At 43.0% G+C, this 27,846-nt stretch overlaps 1 protein-coding gene across 3 annotated transcripts in view; it reads left to right on the forward strand.

Annotated features, from left to right (window-relative positions):
- Nucleotides 1–27,846, forward strand: part of LOC144828554 (methylmalonyl-CoA mutase, mitochondrial-like) — a 268,618-nt gene that overhangs the window by 217,158 nt on the left and 23,614 nt on the right. For all 3 annotated transcript variants that reach the window (XM_078686829.1, XM_078686831.1, XM_078686830.1), the window contains exon 11: nucleotides 15,376–15,523. In XM_078686829.1, coding sequence (XP_078542955.1) covers nucleotides 15,376–15,523 — 148 coding nt within the window. The remainder of the gene's footprint in view (nucleotides 1–15,375; nucleotides 15,524–27,846) is intronic.

Raw genomic sequence — 27,846 nt, forward strand, 5'->3', positions numbered from 1 at the left:
CTTTATGCCAGGCGTTGGGCTTATCAAGAGTAAGGGGAGTAAACCTCCTTTCACACAGGGTATCTGACCACTCCCCTGTAGAGTTTTGCCTAGGGATGGATAGGCCCGCCACCCCTGGCGAATGGCAGCTTCGCACCTCGTGGGTCAAAGACAATGGCTTCAATGACTACCTCTGAGATGTAGTCCCTTACATACTTTTAAACTAACGTTCGGTCAGTAGATTCAGCCGCTACTGTAAGGGAAGCATTTAAGGTGGCGGCCCGCTGCCACATTCAATCTTATATCACTAACACAAGAAATTACCAGGAAGGGGTCACGGTAACTTTTGAAACAGACATTGCTAAACTAGAGCACATCCTGTCTCTTCACTGTGCCATGGAAAGAATGCTGCATCAATTACCGGGTCCAGTCGAAGACCTATGACAACTTATACTACACTTAGCCAGCGCACCACATTTACTACTGGGCTGTAAAGCAGGCTCACTCTTAAACTGACCTGTGACCTGAGAACTGGAAACCAGGGTGATCCTCTGCGTGCACCACAGAGATGGCAAACCAGTCTATGAGGCCAACCTCATTGCTGAGGTGTTTTCATACTATTACATGTTGCGTTACGCCACCTACTCCCTGCCCTATTTGGAGCAGACTTCTCCTATAGCAGATGATCTCCCGATGAGCTCTGTCAGTGAAAATTGCAAAAAACACAGTTGATGGACAGAATGCAGAACAATGTCATACATTCATCCCAGTACAAGGATCTGGGCCTAAATCCATCGTTTTTTTTGCACTCCACACCACCCTGGGTTAGACACTGGCTATATGCAAATCAGCTCTGACCCTGTGCCTCATGGGAACAGTCCAGTCGGAACTACCAAGCCATGTCTTTCCCAGACCGGAATCAAGCATCCAAGGACCGGTTTCTGGCTATCAGCCTTCATCAGCCTGGATAGCTTGACTCCAGTGGTGTGGAGAGCCTGGGACTCACGTCTGAGCATACCCAGCCCACTCGGGGTGAAAATTGCAAAAAACACAGTTGATGGACAGAATGTAGAACAATGTCATACATTCATCCCAGTACAAGGATCTGGGCCTAAATCCATCGTTTTTTGCTCTCCACACCACCCTGGGTTAGACACTGGCTATATGCAAATCAGCTCTGACCCTGTGCCTCATGGGAACAGTCCAGTCCGAACTACCAAGCCATGTCTTTCCCAGACCGGAATCAAGCATCCAAGGACCGGTTTCTGGCTAACAGCCTTCATCAGACTGGATAGCTTGACTCCAGTGGTGTGGAGAGCCTGGGACTCACGTCTGAGCATACCCAGCCTACTCGGGGTGAAAATTGCAAAAAACACAGTTGATGTACAGAATGTAGAACAATGTCATACATTCATCCCAGTACAAGGATCTGGGCCTAAATCCATCGTTTTTTTGCACTCGACACCACCCTGGGTTAGACACTGGCTATATGCAAATCAGCTCTGACCCTGTGCCTCATGGGAACAGTCCAGTCCGAACTATCAAGCCATGGCTTTCCCAGACCGGAATCAAGCATCCAAGGACCGGTTTCTGGCTATCAGCCTGGATAGCTTGACTCCAGTGGTGTGGAGAACCTGGGACTCACGTCTGAGCATACCCAGCCCACTCGGGGCACAGAAAGATCTAGAGATCCACATCCTGCAAAACTCCAGGCCCAAATGGGTTCCCAGCCTAATTCTTCAAACAATACTCCTTTATACTTGTACTCAAGGAGAGCTTGGGAAAAGGGTACCTGCCATGAGGTATGAGAGGTTCCACTATCGTGATCATTCATAAATCAACAAAAGACCCTATTGACTGTGCCTCATACCGTCCGATCTCCCTGATCAACACGGAGTCAAAGCTCCATGCAACAACAAAAAATCCTAGCAACTTAATTGCTGTAAGCTATCCACTCCCTTGTCAAACTCAACCAGAACGGTTTCATGCCGATCTGCATCCATCTTTCATGTTCAACATCCTCTATGAAAGGAATTTCAGACCCTGCTACCTACAGATTATCCAAACACTTTATAATGAGCCTTGGACACGATCTGAGTCAGCGGTGCTCTATCCCTCCCCTTTCCTATCGAGAGAGGCACCAGGCAGGTTTGCGCTCTTCTCTCTCTCTCTCTCTCTCTCTCTCTCTCTCTCTCTCTCTCTCTCTCTCTCTCTCTCTCTCTCTCTCTCTCTGTGTGTGTGTCTCTGTCTCTCTGTCTCCCTCTCTGTCTCTCTGTCTCTGTCTCTCTGTCTCTGTCTCTCTCTCTCTGTCTCTCTCTCTCTCTCTCTCCCTCTCCCTCTCTCTCTCCCTCTGTCTCCTTCTCTCCCTCTCTCTCTCCCTCTGTCTCCTTCTATCCCTCTCTCCCTCCCTCTTACCCCCTCTCCCTCTCCCTCCCTCTCTCCCTCTCCCCTTAAGCTTGTAGTTGAGACATTGGCAGAATGAATGTGCGAAGACGCTCAGCTATGGGGGTATCTGTTGGGACTCTGGTCACGAGGATTGAGTAGCCCTTTACACACATGACCTCCCACTATATATGCAAAGACTAGAGCAATCCATCCCTAGTTTGAAGGATATTCTACACATCTGAGGTGAAACATCTGACCTACAAGTAATTCATACTAGATCCCAATATGCTCCTGTGGAGGGCCCCGACCCCACTGATATCAAAGTCTGGCCACTTACGCTTACAACTGGACCCTTTAAATATTTGGGTATAAATGTTGCCTCACATCCACAACAATCTTGTGACCTCACTATTACCCCTATTCTGGAAACCGTGTGCAAGGAGCTGGCTGTCTAAAAACAAACTTCCCTTATCGATCATGGGGCTTGAAGCCCTAGTTAAAATGGTGGTTCTCCCACAATTTCTGTATGTCCTCCAAAACTTCCCCTACGCCGTGCCCCACTCCCTTTTCTCAAAAATAGATGCACTATTTACCAAATACCTTTTGGCTGGTGCGTATACCCAAGTCTCCCTGCACACAAGCCCCATACGATGGCGGGCTGAAAGTCCAGGACATACATCTGTATAACTGTTTTTTGCAGCTGGTGGTAATTAATGACTGGATACACTGGAACCAGAATGATCTGACATACCACTTGGAACGGGAATCTCTACAAACTTGTGATTTAGAATTAATACTCCGGTTTATTAGTTCCCAGGGTAGTGCCAGAAGAAATCTGGACTCCTTTGACCTACTGGCACAATGCTCTCAGATTCAGCAGATGGCATAAATCCATAACTAATGAACACCCCCAAACCCCCACCCCACCTCATTAAACAAGTGTGTTTAGCTCCCTCAGGTATGGAATCTTAAAAGTTTTCAAGCTTGGGATCAGGCCAGTGTATTGAAAATAAGGGCTTTATGGTCTGATAATTTTATTGTCTTTCGAAATGTTAATGAGCGAAATTCCAGATATTCAAAACCCACTTCCGTTACCTGCAACTCCGACCCACACTGGCACATTACGTCCAGCTCCTACAGCAAGTGCCAGACTTCAATCAGCTCAAATCCAAGGTGACAATGGAGCCCCTGGGCCATAAGTGGGTCTTTCGAATGTATAGATCATTTTTGATAAACATACTGGAACCCTTGATACACCTCCCTGAAACCTGACACCAGGATGTAAGACCATTAACTGACAAGGAATGGCAGGAAGCCAAGATTGCTGCCAGGTATTTGACCACATCTGCCAAGCTCGGACTGATTCATCTCAGATTGTTCCAACTGCTATATTATGATCCCCATAGACTTTTGGCATATGTGAAGGAGGCAGGATAACTTCTGCCCTCAGTGTCTAACTGAACGTGCAGGTTTCTACACATGATATGAGATTGCCCCTAAATACTGCACACTGGGCCACAATACATGATTGCCTTTGTAGCCTAGTGGGTTGCGCTTTGACTCCAAACCCAAAGCAGTGCTTTTAGGCATTGACGACTTGGAGGTGGTCTCTGTGGTTACCCGCTGCTTAGTGGCCAAAAGAGACATTTCCTGTTGTTGGATCACCATCCACTCCCACACCATCCTATCCATTAGGCAGATCATTATTTGCTACCCTTTTTGAATGGATGCAAATCGGGATGGTGGCCTCAAGGAACAGCAAACAGCCATTCTTGTGTTTTATTTTTCCCAAATATAATTTTTTTAGAAGCAGGCCGTGCCCATTAATGGATAGGTGCTGCTTTAAAAAAATAATTTCCAGTTTGGGAACACATCAATGGGAATCTGGAGTGGTCACCAATACCACTTACACCAACCCCAATCTGCCTAACATGATTCCCAATTTCAAAGCTTCCCCCCCAGGCACAGCTTTCCCTTTGCAAATCAGATACCACCTCATTTGAGTTGTTGGTGTCTGATCAATGGTTTGTAACTCTAATTTTGGCTATACGCATATATACATTCAATTACAGCCCCCAAATAGGGATGACCCCCCCACCTTTCATTTCCTACTATTTGTGATTCATAATGGTTTGAAAAACCCTCACAAAAGGGGTTTATTATCTACTGGAAAGCCCATTTGTATTCACAACACGGTGATTTTGCGTATTAGCAGTGTTTGCAACCACGAAAGGGCTTTGTACATTAGGCTGAAAATCCTCTTATTGATAGGCCACTTCGATAATGTTTCAGTCATTTAGAAGAGCATGCCTACTCTTAAAAGGTAATGTCTAGATGGCCATTTGGTTTGGGTACTAATAACTCACCCTTTAGTTTCATGATTGCTATTTTAGCCCTGTTTAATCCCAAGAAAGATCCTCAAAGGGTGCTATCCGAATGTAGAGAATTGTTTTGTGCTCAGCAACTGCCCAGGATGCCCAGTGTCCCACACACTGGTGACTGATAACCTCCAGCTCCCCCACACCGTGTCCGATTCCATGTCTAACTCTCTTACCCCTAAACTTCAGTGTAGACCAAAGAAACTCTGGGTGAATTCCCTGCTCACCTTTGGCATCAGTATCCCAAATCCCTGATTATCAATCTTGAAACCAGCTCACCTTGTCCTTACTGTACAATATGAACTTAATTTTGAATTTCATATTGAATTAATTTAAAATTAATTGTTTATGACCTATTTAAAAGATAGCACCTAAACTGAAATGTTTGTATTTAACTATACATTGAAAATGACAGTTACGAATAGAAATATTGTAATTTTTTAAAATGTAAAGTTAACTTTCTTTAATTTTAAAATAAATGTATTAAAATATTTTAATGTCAAATGTGCTTTTAACATTGAATTAAATGTATACACATTTTTAAAAAGTCGTCATAAATGCATTTATTTTAACACAATTTGCTGTGAGGGTTCTGTTATAAGTGCCTGTCTCCTTTATTTCCTATGGGAGCTTGTTGCAGTACCAGTCGTTGGCCTTGTGAGGTATACGTGACTTACTCCAGGTCTGAACTGATGAACATTTACAATTGTACTGCTTCGTTTTTGGCTGTAGTAAGTTTACAGTCAGAGCGTTTGGTTCACCCCCCTGTTGCACAAGTTGGAGACACACAAGTCCACACTTTGTAGTAAATTTACCTTCAGAAATACTGAGTAGCCGAATATAGTCCATTTACTACAAAGTATAAGAGTAAGGTGAAGTAATCAGGTAAGGAAGAAGATGGCGATACGTAGTAGGATGAATATAGTTGGTTTATTTCATGAGCCGAGTAAGAAGTAACAGGAGCCCACGCCAACCGCTGCACAGACATACATGGAATCCCAACACGTAGGATTCCAGGTTCCAGTGCATGCGGCGAGCGCGAGAAAGCAACACGAGGATACAACACATCCTCCTTTCTAGAAAAGAAAAAGAAAGTATAATAACATAATGATGCAAACAAATATTACAATGAATAAAAGTAACTTAACAGTCTGATATGATGAACTTAATTTCCAACATTGTAGTCTTTGTGCCAAGTGGGGGGTTTCCTTAACCGGGGACTACACACTTTGCGAGAAAGAAAGGGAACAGGCAGGTGCGAATGAGAAGTTGTAGGAAAGTGACAGGAATTGGGAGAAAGAGGGGTTCCTGATAGGTTAGGAGAGGAAGAACCACTTGAAGGTGACATACTCATACACATAGATGGAACTTTAACAACCTTGGAGAGGCTCCAAACATTTCCGTCTGATAATTCCACAACTTGTCTACCCACTCTAACAACAAGCAAGGGGTCGGAGAAATGCGACACACCAGATCTAATAAAACCGGACTTTCTCACACGTACCCAATCTCCAACCTTGCACGGATTGTTGATAGTAGCACAAACCACAGGAGAATTACGTTTCTTGTATTTACCGACAAGCAGATCCCTCATCCAGGGCTGGCTCATATTACACACACCCTTCCTCCCCCGCATTTTTTCAAAGGGAGACAAATCTCCATCAGACTTTGGGGTGTTCCTATAACTCCACAAGAGTTTTCCAACAGCATCGTAGCAATTCTCACCGTTACACACAGCAAGTTGTAAACCCTCCTTGAGCACTCTGATCCACCTTTCTACCATGCCGTTACCTTGAGGATAATACACTGAAGAACGTTTGTGCAAAATACCATGGTTGCAACAAAAGGATTTCATCTCCGCAGAGGTGAACTGTGTGCCATTATCAGATAAGATGGAAGTAGGGAAGCCTTCTTTTTCAAAAACTGAATTTAAAAAGTCGATAACTACCCTAGAAGATACATGGGACACGAATTTCACCTCAGGCCAACTGGAGAACTGGTCTATCAATACAATGGCATAAACCGGACTACGACCTAAACACATCGGACCAGCAATGTCTACCGAAACGCATTCCCAGGGCTGAGAAGGTCTCGAGACAGAATCATGTTGATATTTTATAGGTTTCTGTGATTTATCACTCACACAACATTCAATACAAGATCTTACTTTTTCCTCAATCAACCTGTCGACCCCCGGCCACCAAAATTCACTCCTTATTCTCCTTTTCATACTGGACATGCCCGGGTGACCCTCATGTGCCATGTCTAGAATGGTGTTCCTCAAACCGTGTGGTACAACCAAAAGCAAACCCCTCAACAAAGTTTCACCCTGGATGGATAGCTCTTGAGGTACATGGAAGTAAGGCAAAATACTAGAAGATAGACTGTTCTTGGAAGGCCAACCATCTTTAACAAAAGACAAGACATCCAAGTAATCACGATCCTCACCACAAGCCAGTACCCAATCATCTTCACGGATGCAACCATTGGACACCTCACAGATTGACACAACTTTATCAGGATCATCATCAGGAGCAACTTGGTTATCATCTTCTACAGGTAGCCTAGAAAGGAAATCAGCTAGCACATTTTTCGCTCCTGGAATGTATTCAACTGAAAAATGAAAGTCTTGCAATTTATATTGCCATCTTGCAATCCTAGAAGAGGCTTTACCACAACCTTTAGTTGTGAAGAGATCCACAAGAGGACGATGATCAGAGCGAACAACAAAATCTGTACCATATACATATCTGCGAAAATATTCAATTCCCCACCAACAAGCCAAGGTTTCTTTTTCCAAAGTGGAATACTTTGTTTCTGCGCCACGTAACGGTCTCGATGCAAAAGCAATGGTAACAAAACCACTATTTTGCTTCTGCATCAGCACCGCACCAACGCCAACATTGCTTGCATCAGTGACAATAAATGATTTACAATTGGTGTCAAACGGGGATAAGGCAGGAGCAGAAATAATGCATTTCTTTACAAAATTAAATTGATTCTTGCAATTGTCATCCCAAATGAATTGTTGTTGGTTTTTCATCAACTTCCGTAAGTGAGAAGTTTTATCAGAAAAGGAAGGAATGAACTTTGCGTAATATTCGGCTAAACCGAGAAAGGATCTGAGCTGATCCTTGTTGACTGGTTCGGGAGCATTCTCAATAGCCTTAACTAAACTCAATTTGGGAGAAATACCCTCTTTGCTGATGGAATGGCCTAGGTAATCTACGGAATCTTTGCCAAATTTACACTTTTCCTTGGTAAGGGTAAGACCGTTGTCTTGTAAGATGGATAGAACCTTAAATAAAACTTCAGAATGTTCACATTCATCTTTCCCGAAAACTAATATGTCGTCTTGGAAATATAATACATTAGAAACATTTTTGAACATGTTGTGCATGACTCTCTGAAACACTGAGGACGCGGACACTAAGCCAAAAGGCATTCTCTTATACCTGTAGGCACCCTCAGTGGTTATAAAAGATGTAAGATGCTTACTGTCTTCGTGAAGAGCTATCTGATGATATGCGTTAGATAAATCCAATGTGGTGAAGACCGATGCATCCTTAAGTTTAGAGAACATTTCACCAATATTGGGTAGAGGATGTCTATCAACCCACACATTAGAATTTAAATCGCGCATATCAACACAGAGACGAATTTTCCCATTAGGCTTGTGGGCCACGACTACTGGAGAAAGCCACTCAGAGGATTCAATTTCCTCAATTACATCCAGGTCACATAATCTTTGAAGTTCTTTCTTAACAGATTCTCTTAAAGCCAAGGGAATATTGCGTACCTTATGTACCTTGGGAACAGCATTGTGTTTAAGAATAATTTTTTGTTTGAAGTTTTTTAGCAAACCTAACTTGGAGGAAAAAACCTGCGGAAAAAGTGTTTCCCATTTGTTGTCAGAAGACATATCAACAGAATTGACAAAATCAGAATACCCCAGAACTTGATCAGGATGGTTGGGATCAAGTTTCATCATTAACTCTCTTTGTTGTGGCCAACCCAGTAAACATGACCCATCTTTGGCAACATATACTTTAGCAGGAATCGACTTGCCCTTGAACGATAAGGTGGAGTGAAAGTACCCAAATATCTCGATAGGTTTTTTACCATAACCACGTAGTCTTATGTCAGAAGGAAATAAGGATATAACATCAGGAAATTCTTTCAACAAAACATCGTCACCAATCAAGGTGTACTTTGCACCAGAGTCTGCCATGACTTTTATAGATTTGGATCCGATCTGAAGCATACAGAAAGGTGAATCTTTTTTTTCTTCTCCGACTTCGTATACGGTGCATACATCATCATATACATCATCATCCATGTCTACAGCTTGAACTTGGGAAAATCTGGGGCGTCTAGAATCCGAAGAAAAGTTCTTTGATTTGTTGCGATTCTTGCACATCCTCGCAAAATGACCTCTAGATTTACAATAGTTGCAGAATTGTCCTATAGCAGGACACCTTTTATCCGTTGCAACGTGTCCGGGAAAACCGCATTTGAAGCAAACTACTTCCTTTCTGAAACCCTGATATGATGAAGAAGGAAGCGTAGGTCTGTTAGGAATAGATTCAATTAGACTTTTCTTGTCAGTTTGAACCACAGAAACATTGGGTTTATCCTGAAGCAATTCTTTTGGTTTTTTATCGGACAACTCTTTGATGCCCAACTTCATATCTTCAAATCGGTGTGCAATATCAAGGGCTTTTGAAAGAGATAAATCTTTTGCATCGAGTAATTTTTCTTGGAGTTTTACATCAGAAACGTTATGCACAAGCTGGTCCCTCACCATTTGATCGTGAAACTGTTGGTAGTTACATTTGGCAGCCAGAATCCTCAAATCTTTGACAAAAGAATCAATGGGTTCAATGGGAAGTTGTTGTCTGCTTAGAAACTTGTGGCGAGCTACAACTTCGTAGATTTCTTGATGAATTGTTTATCAAGTTGCATGATGGCATTTTCATAAACATCAGTTTCTTCCTCAGAGGAATTGTCTAAAGCTAGGGGAGGAAGATGAGAAAGGACTTGTCTTCCTTCAGCACCCAAAGAATGTTTGAGAATTGCGAGTTTCCGTTTATCTGTGTAATTTTCTCCACCTATGGCTTCAAGGTAAGCTTCGAAACCTTCGCGCCACTGTTTCCACTCCAATGGAGGTTCACCTGGACTTGCCAGAAAAGGTGGTGGGGCATTAAAACTTTCCATTGTAAGTAACACAGAAATATTTTCAGAGACAATATGATGTCATAAATAACCTTGAAAAATAGTTTGAATTGGAATCAATTCTTTCAATATAAGAACTATTGTGAGATAATTGCAGTCTTTTATTGAGCAGAGTAAAGGATTTACTAGAAGAAAAGCTTTGTGATGTCACAGAGGCGAGAGATCTGTAAGACTAAAGTTTACTTGTGCTGACTCTGCCTTTGTGATGTAATCCGAACGTGGAACACGAAGTTTGCTTGTGCTGACGCTGCCCTTGTGATGTGAAACAGTAGGTGGAGCGCGAGCTTATGCGCATGCACTGGTTTGCTCGAGATGTTCCTAGCGCGAGGAGTTCCTAGCGCGTGATGATGCGCATGCGTTGGTTCAAATGGCAGAGAAATAGAAGGAAAATGAAATAAAAGTATTAAAGTCTCACCGCTTTAGTAGAAAGAGCGGGATTTTCGGGATGGTTTGGATCACAGGATAACAAAGCTTCGGCGAAGTGCGTGGTGAAGATTGCGCACACAACTTCAGCAACGGTAATCTTGTCCGGAGGTCCCGGGGCTGTAGGCTCCGAAAATTACGTGAGTTCGCTTCCCATCCTCGTCGCCAGTGAAGTAATCAGGTAAGGAAGAAGAAGGCGATACGTAGTAGGATGAATATAGTTGGTTTATTTCATGAGCCGAGTAAGAAGTAACAGGAGCTGCACAGACATACATGGAATCCCAACACGTAGGATTCCAGGTTCCAGTGCATGCGGCGAGTGCGAGAAAGCAACACGAGGATACAACATAAGGGCAATTTGTAACAATGGGTAACAGTCTAACCTGGCCGCCCACATGTAATGATTATAATTAATTGAACATAAATATACTACTACTAACAACTACTACTATAAGAGTAAGCTTACCTTTGTGAATAGGCCCCAATGTGCTACTATGTAGAAGTTGTGAATCTTGATCATTTATTTAGATACCTATACCTCACCATACTTTTCAGTGCTTCCCTGTCCAACTAACTTGTTTTGCAGCGTGAATCTTTCTGGATTCACTATGCTGTGCATTATTCCACGGTCTTGTGGTTGGGTCCGGAATCGTAGTCTTTTCTTTGTTTTTTTTTTTTATTGGTCTTTCCGTAGCCCAGGTGGGCGTCGGCGTCACCCCTCTGTGGGTGTATTTCCGGTGACGTCGGCATGCTTCCTGCGGAAGCTCCCACTCTTGGGCGCCATATTCAGATTCTTTTTTCCGCGGTCGGGTCTGGATCGTTCCTGTTTGGGCGCCAGACATTTTTGGGGAAAGTAGATGACGAATACAGAAATTGGATGGAAAACAACTCAGAAGACTTCAAGAGACTTCATCAATCAAGGGGCGACGAAGGAGAAGGAGAAAACTTCGAGAAGTTTGACGCCTGTCAACGAACGCACGACCAGGGGGCCCCCTGAGCGCTCAAGATGGACAACACGCCCTTCAAGTTCTGCCGTAACTGCCACGACAAGTACGCGCAGAAGGACGAGCACCCGGTTTGCAACCTTTGCCTACCGGTCGACCACGGGAGCGAGGACTGCAACGCCTGCTCCGTCTTCACGCCGAAGACCCTTCGTGTGGGAGCGCGGCAGAGGGTAGCGCACGCCACCCTGCAGGGCAAAGCCCCGACTCCATCCCTTCAAGAACTGGGGATGTCTTCCGAGGAAGAGGACAACGCCGCCGCCGAAGACGACGGCTACACGGTCGCAGAGACCGATAATACCAAGACTTCTGATAAGGTAGGAGACTCTACGGCCCCTAAACACCCGAGAGACTCTGAGTCTCAAAAGAACGAGGGCAAGGCCTTGGAAGCGCCGGCGCCCGCTGCTGTATCCAGGCCCAGCGAATCCTCTGAGAAGGAGTCCCCGGCGCCGAGGGCTATTGAACAGTGAAAGTCGTCGAAAAACGTTCCCGAAAAGGATCGTTCGACGTCGAGGGAGAAGGACCCTAAGGCACCTGCGAGGTCGACGCTGACCAGAGACCCGAAATCCAGTTCGGCGACGAAGCCTTCGACACCGAGGATCAGCTCGGCGCTGAGCCAACCGCCGAAAAGAGCAGCCGAGCCATCCGACGCGGAACACGCGGCCGAGATGGAGAAAAAGAAAAGGCGCCTCGAGGCCGACTTGGAAAGCATTTTGCAGCGGAAGAAGGAATTCGACGCCAAGATGAAGGTCTACACGATCCCCCACAAAACCAAGGCACAGGTTGCAGAGGTGGTAGAGGAGGAAGACTATGACGCCGAGGAACAGGCGGCTGACGTCGAGGAAATAGACCAGGAAGAGGAAGAGAGTCCCTACTATAGTTACGACTATGAGGAGGAAGAGGACAGCAGGACGGACCCCGGGTCTGCTCTCTCTGAAACACAAGATGTGGATTATCTGGATGTCGACACCTTAAGCCCAGAGGAGGCCATTGACACATATCCCTCGAGGCCCTCGCCGCCGGACTACATCGGGGCCTACAACTCGGTGATAAAGACTGCCGCAGCGGCATTCACGCTAAAGCTCGACGAAGAGCAGCAGAAAGCAGACTTCCTTCTAGAGACACTGCTCCCCACCCAAACGAAGAGCCAGTACCTCCCCATGCTCGACAGCGGCTTGGCTCAGGGAAGGGAAGCATTCAAGGAGCCTGCAACATGCAAGGTGGTCACCCCCAGGACGGAGAAAAAATACAAACATTCGTCAAAAGACCCACCCTACATTCAGGGCAAGGTCTCCGCAGACTCCATCATCACAGCCACAGCAAGAAAGAGGGCAAACATGCCCAGTACTTCTGGGCCACCTCCAGATAATGAAAGCAAGAGGATGACCTGGTGGGCAGAAGGATTGAACGGAATGCCACAACCCTATGGCGCATGGCGAATTCCAACGCCCTGATCAACAGGCACATGTACCAGATCATGGAGGAGCTCGGTCAGTTGGTGAAAGACCTGCCCCAAGATTCCAGGCAAAAGGCCGAGAAATTGGTGGAGGAAGGGAAGAGCGCGGCAAATTCTTGCCTCAAGACTGCCCTGGATGGAGCAGACACCTCCAGCAGGCTCATGATGATTGGCATCACTGAGAGGAGACACGCCTGGCTCAGGATTTCAGGTTTCAAGCCCGAGGTGCAGCACAGCATCCTGAACACACCGTTCAACGGCGAAACCTTGTTTGGAGCACCAGTTGATGAGAAGCTCAGCCAACTGAAAAAGGATAACGAAACGGCAAGGTCCATGGGAGCATTGCAGTTCAGAGGTGGCAAAAGGGGCACCCCGTCACGAAGACCCAGCGGGAGAGGTGGAAACCAGCCAGGTACATCACACCAGGCTTTCCAACAAACACACCAGGCAGACACACAAGTTCAGCATGGTCAGCATAAGCAGTCCTGGCAGTACCAGCCAAGAGGCCAGTCCTTTCGAGGGAGAGGAAATGGACGTGGACAGAAAAAAGAGGGGGTCAGCAGCCCGCCTCTAAGTGACTTCAAAAAACTCCGTGTGCCCACCCACAGAAAAGATCCCAGGGTGCAGCACGTACAGAGGGATCAAGCGTTACACAAACTAATCACTTACGACCACATAACACCAGTGGGAGGAAGATTAAGATTTTACCTCCTGTCGGTATAGTTTTGCAGCTTGAAGATCTTTCTGGATTCACTAGCGAACCCACCCACCTCCGCCAGAAAGATGAGGCTGGAGAGAGAAAAGGTGGTAAAAACAGAGACCAATACTGAAACTAAACACCTTAAAGGTTAAAAGTAAAAATGACTTATTGGAACATTGCCAGAACTTCGGAAACAGAACAAACACGGAAAAAGAATCCGAAGATGGCGCCCAAGAATGGGAGCTTCCGCAGGAAGCATGCCGACTTCACCGGAAATACACCCACAGAGGGGTGACGCCGACGCCCACCTGGGCTACGGAAAAAAAAAACAAAGAAAAGACTACGATTCCGGACCCAACCACAAGACCGCGGAATAATGCACAGCATAGTGAATCCAGAAAGATCTTCAAGCTGCAAAACTATACCGACAGGTAAGAAAACTATTTGTTCCCTTATATCTTAAACTCATGGTAATTGTGTCTTTACAAAAGAAAGCATATGCAAATCATGACCAAGTATCGACTTATTTAATGATTCTCTTACATCGCAGCATTTTTCAAAACTGTGGTTGGAGCCTATTTTGCTGCGTTCCCTTATTAAAAGGGTCTTCTGAGCGACTTTAACTTGAGGTCCTCCCCAAGCGAAGGCATAAATGCCCCTCTGCTGCATTAGAATAGCTTCTTCATGCCTATGCTAAATAGCAGCTCGCATTGAGTGTGATATGGCTGGATTTTTCTGTGGCTTCTGTTAGCATCATCAGGTGCAACCAAGTGTTGTATTAATCTATTTTAGAGCCTTTCATGACATGACCTTCCTGATCATCCTATTCAGCGTCATGTTTCTCCCAACAAAAATCTCTTGGAAACCTACTGCTAGCTCCCCTAAAAGTCATTCTGTTGTCATGCCGGTACCTACATGCATAATCACAGTTATCCTATTTTGTTCCTGTTCCATTGTCTCCGCAGTGAGTGTAGGTCATTGTTAAACCTATCTTCTTGGCCTGTAAGACTGTTGTGCTTGGTCAGCTATCGCTATTGCTTAGAAACTCATGCCCACCGGTTGCCAGAGAGTTCTTCAAATTCAGGGTATTTAAACGATGGAGACCACTTGCAATCTTATATTGCTTCCTATAAATATAAGATAGTGACAGAAGCTTTACACAGGGCAACTTTTCTTTGCTGTTTAATTATTGGCTTATTAAAAGCACATTTGTTTAATATTTGCCTGGTTTATAGTTTCAGACATCTCTGTCTTGTATTTTGTACTGCTGATGATTTGGTTTTTTTTCTTTATAATTTACCACTGTAAATTAAAAGCGCGCTGATATTTATGGCATTGTTGGCTCTTAAAAAATTGGAAAGGCACTAAATAGATAAAAAAGGTGTTTCAAAATATGGAAGTATGTATCTTGGTAATCATTTAGTAGTCCTACTTAACACTGAAATGTGCTTTGATATATGTCTTTATATACATGTCCTTTTGAAGGCTAATAGATATTAAGCAAGTTGGACACTTTAATTTTTTTAACAGTGCTGTAGAGCATGCCTCTTGGAAATTGGATGACTGCAGCTGATTTTTCAATGGCAATCATAAAACTTTGAGATAATAGACATTTTTCTTTTCCTCCCATATATGACGGGATATAAGCCAGTGCCCTGAGCACGTTATGAACAGTTCTGTAAAACAATGCTAAACATTTGTTTCACAAATACTTATTTGAATGTTGTGTTTTTAACACTATTGTTGATATAGTTGTGCGATACTCATCACATTCATCACAATGCAAAATAATGTTGGTACATTTGTTATTATTTTTAGGGTACAGAAATTCATGGAGCGTGAAGGGCGCAGACCTCGTCTCCTTGTCGCTAAAATGGGCCAAGATGGCCACGATCGAGGGGCTAAAGTTATAGCAACAGGATTTGCAGATCTTGGCTTTGATGTGGATATTGGTCCTCTTTTCCAGGTATATCTAGTCATGTTCCTTTGGAAAGTTAATCCTCATTAGTATCTAATTCTGCTGCACTGCCATCAAGGGACAACTCATTGTAAGACAAAGACTCATTCTAGTTACCAGTTATGCATTTGTTTTATATTACATGCCTGTTAGCTTGAAAAAGTTCAATTTGCAGCTAACAATGGGCAGTGATTGCAGTTAGAATATGTAGATTTATCTTTATTGAAAACATTCCTTATAAAACAATGAACACTGGTAGAGATTGGTTTTAAGTGACTGTGGCTGCAGGGTTTATTACATAATTACAGATTTACTGTATAGATATATAATTTGCCACATAATTTGCAATATTTTCAGAATTAACAAAATAATTGTTTTTAGTTTAAATGGGTGAAAATAGTATTGCCAAATGCTATGCTACATAATTTGCATTTTTTGGCACAGAATTAAAAAAAAACGTTGCTGCATTATTCTGATCTTCATGCAACATAATTCTAGTAGCTTAACTACTGGTAAAGTTCTGCAGAGTGGCTTGGGTCTACCATGATGATAAAATAGTTTACATATTTTACTGTTGGCTGTGAAATATGGATTTCTATACCACTGCATTTTGTGCAGTAAAGGCACCCCAAACATGTTGTCTAGAATTATGTTACTAACATTGATCAGGTCGTAGCAAATCCCTTAAAAAATCATCCTCATCATCCTCATCATCTAATAAGATAAATTTAAATAAAATTGGGAAAAGGGAAACCGATATGTGCAACTTTTAATCTTTCTAGTAATTAATCTAAACTGAAAAAGAGACTTCTAGTCTAAAACCCTGATATATTTTTTACAGAAAATGGAGAATGGGAAGAAGAATGTACAGTTATTCACAACTGCATTTTCATTATCACCTATTTGAGTAACACTTATTAATGTATTTATTACTATGCAGTGCACATCAGTTCATATTTAATAAAAAACTCCACCTCTGGGTTGAGAGTTCTAATATCATGTTTATGATAAAGTGCTGCAGTAGGGGAACTATGAGCATAGAGAGAGGAATGCTCAGGGTCATGTCTTCAGTGTTCCCATTCATATGTCATAATTCATCGGTGACGTGCACCTTAGTTAGAGAGTATTTCAAAAGTATAGTCAAATGCATCCATAAATTTGAATAAAAGTTCTGCAAAGTGACTGACCTTTGGTGTTCAGACGTGGGGCATTCAAAACCACCTGTTTATCTTCATGAATGCTTATCGTGAGTATAGTAATATATGTCATATTAAATTCTAGGCAGTTGGCTCTGCTGTCACACGACATATGGTACCCTGAAATGAGGCCTTTTCTTAGAGTCTCAGGGCTGACAGAGTTTAATATACTGACGTTTACTGTTAAAATGCTGGAGTTACATGAGAACTCACCACCCCCGGGTCCGGAGAGGAAACACCAGTCATTCCGTTCGTATACCAAATCAAAAGTCTTATTAAGGCCATAAACCTGTCCTGACGCGTTTCGCACTTACAAAGCGCTCGTTGTGAACAAGCGCTTTGTAAGTGCGAAATGCGTCACAACAGGTTTATGACCTTAATAAACCTCTTTGATTTGGCATAAGAACGGACCCTGGTGTTTCTTGTCCAGACCCGAGTGCTCGTTGGAACTCTGTTTCTACGTATATTGCAAAGGCGAGGGATCTCCGGAAGGAGCTTTCGTTTAATATATATATATATATATATATCAATGAAAGCTCCAAATCGCCCGATCCTGGGAAGAAATTACCGGACTCCAGGGGGACCTTTGCAAAACTTTATTCCGGCCCCAAAGGACACAAACGTTCTGGCGGAAACTGGAGTTTTAAGCCTTGGATTAACATTTTGCCCGACTAGCCATCTGGAATATACCCAAACAAGGATTGACCTTTTTAGTTTCACACGAAAACTGAAACTACACAAGTATTATAAATTGAGGTCACGTATGAAAGACTCTAAGAAAATCTCGAGCAGATTAACGGCCACAGATTCATTGACTGGGAGAGATTTATCAACTATTGAACTTTTGGAAGACCTGCGATTAGAGAATGAAGGAAATTAATCTAATATGAGGACTATACCAGAGAGAACAATTAACATAGGTATTGAACAGGACAGGGAAGAAAACCCGTTCAGACCTGTATCAGTCTTGAACCCCCAAATGCCATTAGGCGCCATCGATGTCTTCACGGAAGCTATGGCGAATAATTTGCTCAAGTTTAGATCGAACAAGATGGGGCAGCGAAGAACAATAGGAAACATTACTATGGCAGAGACAACTGCATTACAGAACCTCATGAAGGATGTGACAATAATAAACAAACCTTCAGATAAAGGTGGAAATGTTGTTGTCCAAACCAGGGAGCAATACTGGAAGGAAGCATTACGCAAACTCTCCGAAGAAAAGAACTACGAAAGGGTGTCAAGTGAAATCTACCAAGCAAGTATCCAAGCGTATGATGAACTGATAAGCAAATGGTATGGAAAATCTATGTTGGGGACAGAGGAACATTTATTTCTTCGCAGCAATAATCCGGTGGTCCCCACCTTTTACCATATCCCTAAACTGCACAAAGATAATGTGAATCCACCGGGGAGACCTATTGTTTCTTCAGTCAACAGCTTAACGGAACACCTATCTATGTTTATAGATCATTTTTTGTTTCCCTTTGTGGCACAGTTAGAGTCACATATTAAAGACACTAAAGATTTTTTAAGCAAGATAGCTCAATCATCATGGGATCCAGCTATCGATTAATGGTATTGGACATAGCAAGTCTGTATACCTGTATAGATCATCACCAGGGTCTAAAAGCAGTCCAAGCTTACTTGGAGAAACGCCAGCTACTCTATGCTATGCACAACCAGATGTTACTTGAATGTGTGGAATTCTGCCTTAAGAATAATATTTTTTTGTTCGAGGAGCAGTTTTTCAAACAATTATCTGGCACGGCGATGGGCACCTGCTTTGCCCCTAGCTATGCGAACTTGTTCGTTGGCTGGTGGGAAGAGCAGGTGCCCGGAACCGTTGAGGGCAAGGACAAAGGCAGAGTAGTGCAGTGGCAACGATATATTGATGATTTATTCATCATATGGCAAGGTACCATAGAATCGGCCTATGATTATATTGAGGTCCTAAACAATAATGATCTGAACTTACGCCTCTCGGTGACAGTGAGTCCAGTGGCAGTGGACTACCTGGACCTGAGGGTGTTTGTGAGGACCAGAACATCCACACTGCACTTTTCCGCTAGTCTACGGCGGGGAATTCAGTACTGTTTGCTAGCAGCAATCACCCACCTAAACTCATTCAAAGTATTCCTTATGGGGAGCTCCTCAGGATAAAAAGGAATAGTACGAGAGATCAGGAATTCGAGGCGGCTGCCTCTGAAAGCATGGCGAGATTTATTGTGAGGGGATATAACTCTATGTCTCTCACAAAGACCATGCAGAAGGTGAGACGGTTTCCTAGGGAAAAAATTACTAACAGAGAAAATGTAAAGGAGACAAGAAGATGGTCAGAGTAAGTTCCGGATGGTTACACCTTACTCAGCTGAAGCTAACTATCTAAAAAAAATGCTCAGAAAGAACTGGCATATTCTCAAAACAGACAATGTCATCAAGGATGATATCCCTAACCTACCCCTGGTAACGCTTAGAAAATCTAGATCACTTCGAGATATGTTAGTGCGCAATCATTTAGAGAAACCACAACAGCAGGTCAAAACCCTAAGAGAAATAAAAGGTTTCTTTCCTTGCGGCAGGTGCAAGGCCTGTGCCCATAGCAAGAGGGTTTTCACATATACAATACCAGACATAGATAAGACCAGGGAAATCAAGAAATTCCTAACCTGTAGTACTCTCTATGCAGTGTACTGCCTAGTGTGCCCATGCGGGCTGCGCTATATAGGCAGTACTATTCACCAACTTAAAATCAGAATATTGTAACATTTGAGAGCCATTGACAAAATAGATCCATCTTACCCAGTGGCATGTCACTTTGCAGAAGCCCATCAAAGTGATAGAAATAAACTACAATATTATGGCTTAGATTATGTTCCTGCCAATCCAAGGGGAGGAGACAGGTTACGTAAATTTAGACGCCTTGAGCCAAGGTAGATTATAGATCTTTTAACAAAATCTCCGAGAGGAATGAACAGCGGGGAAGAGCTAGCTGTACATTTGGGACCTTGATCCATTTGTAAGATGTTTCAGCAAGAATATGCAATACCAGCAAATGTAGCAATGAACTGTAGTAGGTGAACAATTTGAGAGAAGTCTTATTGATCTTATTTATTTTGATTTTGGTTGCAATTTTGGTCGAATTTGTGTTCAGTCTATGAGAGGTCATAATAATTATAGCTGTGATAATATTGTGATGAAATGAAACCTCCTAGGGTAATTTTAGATTTGTATATCGAGCATGCTATAGAATTTTTTTAACTGAGCGATGAGATTCACGCTTAGAGGAAACATGATAAAGGGACATTAGCCGATCCACGGCTTTATGAATAAGTAAAGGTATAAAACATACTTTATGAAATGTAAAGTACTGAGGAAGAATGCCAATTGCTGGCAACTGTAATTAATTGTAAGCCATATGGGTTTAATCACATTGAAATTCCCTCAGGAAACCTTTTTGTATAGTACTAGCAGACTAGGAGCTTAGGTCTGCACACCGTTACAAAATGGCCCCTGCTTTTAACATACAAAAGTTTGTCCCTTCTTTGTTTCCATGTATAGGAAATACTGCTTTATATACATGCCTCCTCGACAGTGTGTCATTAACACTGAAGAAGGCTTCACGCCGAAACGTTTGTGTCCTTTGCGGCCGGAATAAAGTTTTGCAAAGGTCATCCTGGAGTGCGGTGATTTCTTCCCGGGATCGGGAGATTTGGAGCTTTAATATTAGCGGTTGTCCACTAGCGCTGCCTGCACCCGCTCACGTGTGCTCCGTTGGACAGTGGCAACGGAGCGTACATATATATTCACTGAAAAACCATAGGTTTCAGACATGTTATAGTTAAGAATTAGCATTTAAAAAACCTTAGAAATTCACTGAAAAAAACATAGGCTTTAGGGGTGTTATAGTTAGCTGGACATTTCACTCGTACAAAACCATTGAAATTCCTCTGTTATAGTTAGTTGTACTAACTATAACTCGCGCACCCACAATCCTCTTCTGATGATGTCACATATTACATCATTCATGACATGGTCATTGACATCACTGATGACATCATCCAGTGAATGTTGTTTGGTTCGTATTTTAAATAAGTGACATATATATAGCAATCTGCATTGAAGACTGAGTGGATGTATAAGTGTCTGGATGGAGGATTTAGTAGCACTGTGATTGACTGTCTAAGTGACTAATTTAAAGTATCTCACTAAATATATGGGATAGTGATTAAACTGTGAATATCTGTATCACTCTATCTCTTGTTGTGTAAACTACTACATAAGTTGGTTCCTAGCTATGTGAAAGTCAATATTAGTTATTAATTAGTTAAGTGAGTATTTGTCTGGGATAGTGAATGTGTGTGTGGTTGGGTGGGAAGTGTGTGACTGTCCAAAGATGTGTAAATAATTGATTTAGTAGGTATATGAGGTTAAGACTGTATGTGGAAACAGTTGTTTGGGTGAGTGAATCTCTTTATGGATGTGGTGATGAGTAAATATATTTCTCAAGGATACATGTCCAACAAAGTAGACATATAAAAGGCAGTGTATGTGACAGTTGTATATACATAAGACCCATTGATTGTATGAGTGACTGTATCGAAAGCTGTATACTTGTATTAGTGATTTTATAACACACTAACTATGAGTTACTATCTATATGAATAAATAAAGTGGTGTTTGCATAAGTGTGTAGCTTAGTAAATGTAAGTATGATCAATTGTTTGCATAAGTGAGCAGGATGACTGCATAAGTGAATAGGATGTGTGCTGGTGTGTAATGTCGATGTAGGTGTATAAGTATATTTAACAGTGTTCTATTGATCTTTTTTAGCATGTATGAGTGAATCTATAGGTAAGTGTTTAGATGTGTGTGTAGATGTAGGAATCACTGAGAGGGTTTTTAGAAACTGGTATTGGTGTGTCATTGGTTTCAAATATTGTACTCCATATTTTATAATAGAGTGTTGAAATGTTATTCTAGTGTATGATGAGATGTATCAGACTGTCACGTGGATGATGTGATCAGTGATGTCATCACTGATGTAATTTGAGATGTCATCAGTGATGTCACTGGCCATGCCATGAATAATCTAACATGTGACATCGTCAGCAGTGGATTGTGGGCTCGCGAATTATAGTTAGTACAACTAACTAGAACAGAGAAATTTCAATGGTTTTGTGCAAGTGAAATGTCCAGCTAACTATAACACCCCTAAAACCTATGGTTTTTTCAGTGTATTTCTAAGGTTTTTTTAAATGCTAATTCCTAACTATAACATGTCTGAAACCTATGGTTTTTTTCAGTGAATTTCAAAGGTGTTTAAAATGCTAATTCCGAACTATAACCTGTCTGAAACCTATGGTTTTTTCAGTGAATTTCAAAGGTTTTGTAAATGACAATTTTTAAATGTATTAATTGTTATATTTATTTTTTTGTTACCGATTTACAATTTTTTTTAAACTATTTATTTTTAGATATTTTATTTTTTAAATTACATTACTTATATTTAATATAAATTGAAAATAAGTTTTCTAAAATATTGAAACACTAATATTGTTTATTTTATTTTATATATATTTGTAATATATTTATATATATTTTATATAGCGGGCAATGATATCCTATGGAAGGAAATTCAAGTTACTGGCAAGTATGGTTAGAATTCATTTTCAGGATCAGTACTGGGCTCAAAGAAGCAGCACTGAGGTCTCTCCTGATAACAGCTCAGTAAATCGGAATTCGTAGTTCGGCTGATTTTAGATCAGTATTTTAAAGTTCCAAAACTCCACACTTACAAACTTTTTCAGCAAAAAGCAGGCAATGATATCCTATGGAAGGAAAGTCAAGTTACTGGTAAGTACGGTTAGAATTACTTTTCAGGATCAGTACTGAGCTAAAAAATGCAGCACTGAGTTCTCTCCTGATAACAGGTGAGTAAATCGGAATTCGTAGTTCGGCTGATTTTAGAGGAATATTTGTAAGTTTAAGAAATCGACAGAAACTTTTTCAGCAAACTGCAGGCAATGATATCCTATGTAAGGAAATTCAAGTTACTGGTAAGTACGGTTAGAATTACTTTCAAGGATCAGTACTGGACTCAAAGATGCAGCGCTGAGGTCTCTCCTGATAACAGGTGAGTAAATCGGAATTCGTAGTTCGGCTGATTTTACTTTGGTCCAGTATATATAGAGCCATTTTCCTACACCATCCCCTCCCTTCACTACTGTGCAAACATGCCCTGTGGCGCGTTTTCAGTGGGGAAATCATTCCCCTTCAATCCAACTAGCCCACCAGGTACATCCAGTAAGCACCACAGAGCTGCGTAGCCGAGAGATGTAAAAAGGGGCGCGGCCTAGACCACCTCTCTGCAACGCAGCGCAGTGGCGCTTACTGGAAGCACCTGGTGGGGTAGTTGGCCCCCAGGGTCCCTCAGGATTGAAGGGGAATTATTTCCCCAACTTAAAACGCGCCATAGGGCGTGTTTGCACACGTCGCCTCAGACCCCGTCCCCTCTTTTCCTCACTGTGTAAACACGCCATGTGGCCGTTTTAAGTTGGGAGATTAAGTCCCTTTGAATCCTGAGGGTCCTTAGGGGCAAATTAGCCCACTAGGTATCTCCACTAAGAGCCATTGCAGAGAGGTGTAAAAAGGGGCACGGCCTGCACCACCTCTCTGCAACGCAGCGCAGTGGCGCTTACTGGAAGCACCTGCTGGGCTAGTTGGCCTCCAGGGTCCCTCAGGATTGAAGGATAATTTTTTCCCCAACTTAAAACGCGCCACAGGGCGTGTTTGCACACGTCACCTCAGGCCCCGTCCCCTCCCTTCACCACTGTGTAAATGCGCCCTGTGTCCGTTCTAAGTTGGGAGATTAAGTCCCCTTGAGTCCTGAGGGTCCCTAGGGTCAAACAAGCCCACTAGGTACCTCCAATAAGCACCACAGAGCTGCGTTGCAGAGAGGTGAAAAAAGGGGCGTGGCCTCTGAACACCTGTCTGCAATGCAGCTCCCTGGTGCATACTAGAGATGCCTGTTGGGCTATTTGGCCCTCGGGGAACCTCAGTATTGAAAGAGAATTAATTCCCCAACTTAATGCGCCACGGGGCGCGTTTGCACAGTGGTGAAGGAAGGTGGCGTGGCCTGAGGTGACATGTCTTCAAACGTGCCCCGTGGCGCGTTTTAAATTGGGGGATTAACTCCCCTTGAATACTGAGGGTCCCTGGGGTGCAACTAGCCCACCAGCTACCTCCAGTAAGCGCCACAGGTGTAAAAAGGGGCGTGGCCTCAGAACCCCTCTCTGCAACGAAGCCCCCTGGCGCATACTGGAGGTCCGTGGTGGGCTAGTTGCCCCCCCAGGGACCCCTAGTATTCAAGGGGAAGTCTTTCCCCATCTGCATCTGCAAACGCGCCAGGGGGCTCGTTTGCAGAGTAATGAAAGGAGGGGGCGTGGCCTCTGGCACAATGCCGGACTTTTTTTTGGCCCTGGGGACCCCATCCCCCAGGGCCTGCCCCCTAATTTTTTTTGTATTGAAAAAATGGGAAAGGGGGTAGTGTGGCCCCACTCCCGAGGCCTTAATCGGCCCCGGGGAACCCATCCCCCAAGGACGACCTCTCTATTTAAAATTTTTTTTTAACTTTTGGGGAGGGGTGCCACGTGGCCCCCCTCCCAGGCCACCTATAGCCCCAGGAACCCCAGCCCCCATGGCTGGGGCTCTCTGTTGGGGACCGTGGGGGGGTCCCCAATCCCCCCACGGTCTCAGCCGGCTCCCCGCGTCCTGCAGTGTGTTTACGATCTGTAAACCAAGGCGCCATTTTTAAATACCAGAGTTACAGGTAATGCAAGCGATGAAGGACGACGACGCCACATAGATTTTGGGCGGTATCTTACAGTGTACAAATCCCGCATTTTGGCATAAAAACAGTAATATATATATATATATATATATATATATATATATATATATATATATATATATATATATATATATATATATATATATTACCTACTGGCGATAGCCAGTAGGTATATATAGTTAGGATTGTTTTCCATAGGGAAATCGCAACATTCTATTGGGAATAACTTTGGCGCCGGTTGAGGAATCTGCCTGAAATTTTCCTTAACTTTGCCTCGCTGCGCTCCGCTCCTTCCCTGAAAGTTTCGGGGGATCCGTCAAGCGGGGGCCGAGATAAAAGGGGGGTCCCAAAACGTGTTTTCCCCATGTTAATTTCCATAGGGCGGTTGGACTCACTTTTAGAATGGATTTCCACCAAACTTGGCAAAATTGTAGGGACTGGTAGCCCGATGTGCCTTTGCTATGTCTCAAGATATATGCTCCAGTGGTTTTTACGAAAATTAACTTTGAAAAAATATATATTGGGCTACATTGGGCTATATATATGCTAGAGCCCAAATGTAGCCCAATGTAGCCCAAAGATGGCCACCAGAGACACAAAAAAAACAAATGTAGCCCAAATATCAGCCAGCTGTAGCCCAACTATAGCCCAATGGCAGAATGTCCCAGAGTGTTCTAAAGAACAACTAGAGCGCTAACAGTCTTGCTTATGACAAAAGTATGGCACACCTGAAGTCATCTTGATTGGAATAAAGTGTTAACACTTAAAACATTTAATTTGCAAAGGAACAAAATGAGGGGGTTCATTTTGCCATAGAAATTATGATTAGTGCTGAAGAAAGAAAAATTAGGGCACATTTTCAGTGACTTCTCAAATCCTCTTATATTTCATTTAAAAAATTCTGATATGCAGTCTCCCAAGATGGCCACCAGAGACAAAAGAGCCCAAATGTAGCCCAAATATCAGCCAGATGTAGCCCAACTATAGCCCAATGCCCGAATGTCCCAGAGTGTTCTAAAGAACAACTAGAACGCTAACAGTCTTACTTATGACAAAAGTATGGCACACCTGAAGTCATCTTGATTGGAATAAAGTGGTAACACTTAATACATTTAATTTGAAAAGGAACAAAATGAGGGGTTTCATTTTGCCATGGAAATTTTATATATATATATATTCACTGAAAAAACCATAGGTTACACACCAGTTATAGTTAGGAATTAGCATTTAAAAAACCTTTGAAATTCACTGAAAAAACCATAGGTTTCACACCAGTTCTAGTTAGCTGGAAATTTTACTCGCAAAAAAACATTGAAATTCCCACGTTATAGTTAGTTGGACTCACTATAACTTGCACGTCTGCAATGCACTGCTGATGACGTCGCATATTACATCACTCATGACAGTGTTTAAAAAAAAAAAAAAATTGATTGGTTAACTGGCTTATTAAGTGTATCTTAGTGAATACATATATTAGCGAGTAATGTTTAAATATATATTACATCCAATCCCACTCCTGAAAGAATGGGTCCGAGTCCACTCGGTGACAGGGGATGATGTTTATTGCCAATTAAAAGCGCAGACAAAGGAGTTGGTATTGTCCTTGCAAATCACATAAGAGGGGATTGCTGTGCCCAGGAACCGCTGGACAGGGCAGACGCGTTTCAGCTTTTCTGCTTTCTTCAGTGCCAGTTTCGCCCCAGCAGCGATGTCACACCTGAGGGCCTGTTTAAATCATAGTTCGTCCTCTCCCATTGGAGTACTGCAGTGGCCCTTCCTCATCGGCTGCTGAGTGCGCTGTTCCTGTTTCTTTATCCATGACGGATTTTTTGTTTCCACGTAGTGGGGGCAAAATACAGTGACTTGCCCACTCGAACACCCTGTGGCATCCCAGACTTGCTGGCCACGATCCTCACGCACCCCTGCAGGCGACACAGGGAACAAAAAAGGTCAGTTTTACCCCTGTCACCTTCACGCAGTGAAATACTGCTTCCTTTCACCCCAAACGGCGAATGCACACATGCGCATTTTTTACCATTCCGGGGGGCTACACGCTGTATTTTTAGATACACAGTCCATTTGCTCACAAGCTTAGCGTGTTGCTCCTGAACGAAAGCGGGTCCCGGAAGCTGGTGCTTGCTCACCGTTGAATATTACATCCAATCCCACTCCCAAAAGAATGGGTCCGAGTCCACTCGGTGACAGGGGATGATGTTTATTGCCAATTAAATGCGCAGACAAAGGAGTTGGTATTGTCCTTTCAAATCACATAAGAGGGGATTTCTGTGCCCAGGAACCACTGGACAGGGCAGACGTGTTTCAGCCTTTCTGCTTTCTTCAGTGCCCGTTGCTCCCCAGCAGCGATGTCACACCTGAGGGCCTGTTTAAATCATAGTTCGTCCTCTCCCATTGGAGTACTGCACTGGCCCTTCCTCTTTGGCTGCTGAGTGCGCTGTTCCTGTTTCAGACTCCATGCCGGGTTTTGTGTTTCCACGTAGCGGGGGCAAAATACAGTGACTTGCCCACTCGAACACCCTGTGGGATCCCAGACTTGCTGGGATGCCACAGGGTGTGTATATATGTATGCTTAGTATGCTTATTACCTACTGGCGATAGTAATGAGTAAAATGTCCAGCTAACTATAACACCACTAAAACTTATAGTTTTTGAGTGAATTTCAAAGGTTTTTTAAATGCTAATTCCTAACTATATAAGGCCTGAAACCTATGTTTTTTTCAGTGAATATATATATATATATATATATATATATATATATATATATATATATATATTTATTTATTTATTTTTCCAGTTCCCCATCCAAACCGGACATCAACACAGCAGACTCAGTAACAATTTTTCATTTTATGTTATTAAATATTCCCCGTTACGTGTTTCGGCAGTATCTCCTGCCTTGTTCCTATTCATTCCCTGAAAAAAACAAAGATTACAGGGACGTTCTAGTTAGGCTCAGATTTCTCTCGTACAAAACCAGAGAAATTCAGTAGTTATAGTTACCAGAACTAACTATACCTCACCCCCTGCAATGCAGCACGGTGGGTGTATAACAGTTTATACATCAGTTAATATCAGTATATTCCTGAATTCGTCATGATGTTTCACTCGGGCCGTGCTGGTGCTCGTGGCGAATTTGCGAATATTGCTAGTGGGTGGGGGACCTTTCTTTTGACATATATTTATTAAGGGTTCCTCTAACACCCCTGTATTCCTCTCATGGGATCGGGGCAAATACAACCTGACCCCTTATGTCACTTTGTGCCATC

Source organism: Lissotriton helveticus, chromosome 4_1, assembly GCF_964261635.1.
Source record: "Lissotriton helveticus chromosome 4_1, aLisHel1.1, whole genome shotgun sequence".
Lineage (NCBI taxonomy): Eukaryota > Metazoa > Chordata > Amphibia > Caudata > Salamandridae > Lissotriton > Lissotriton helveticus.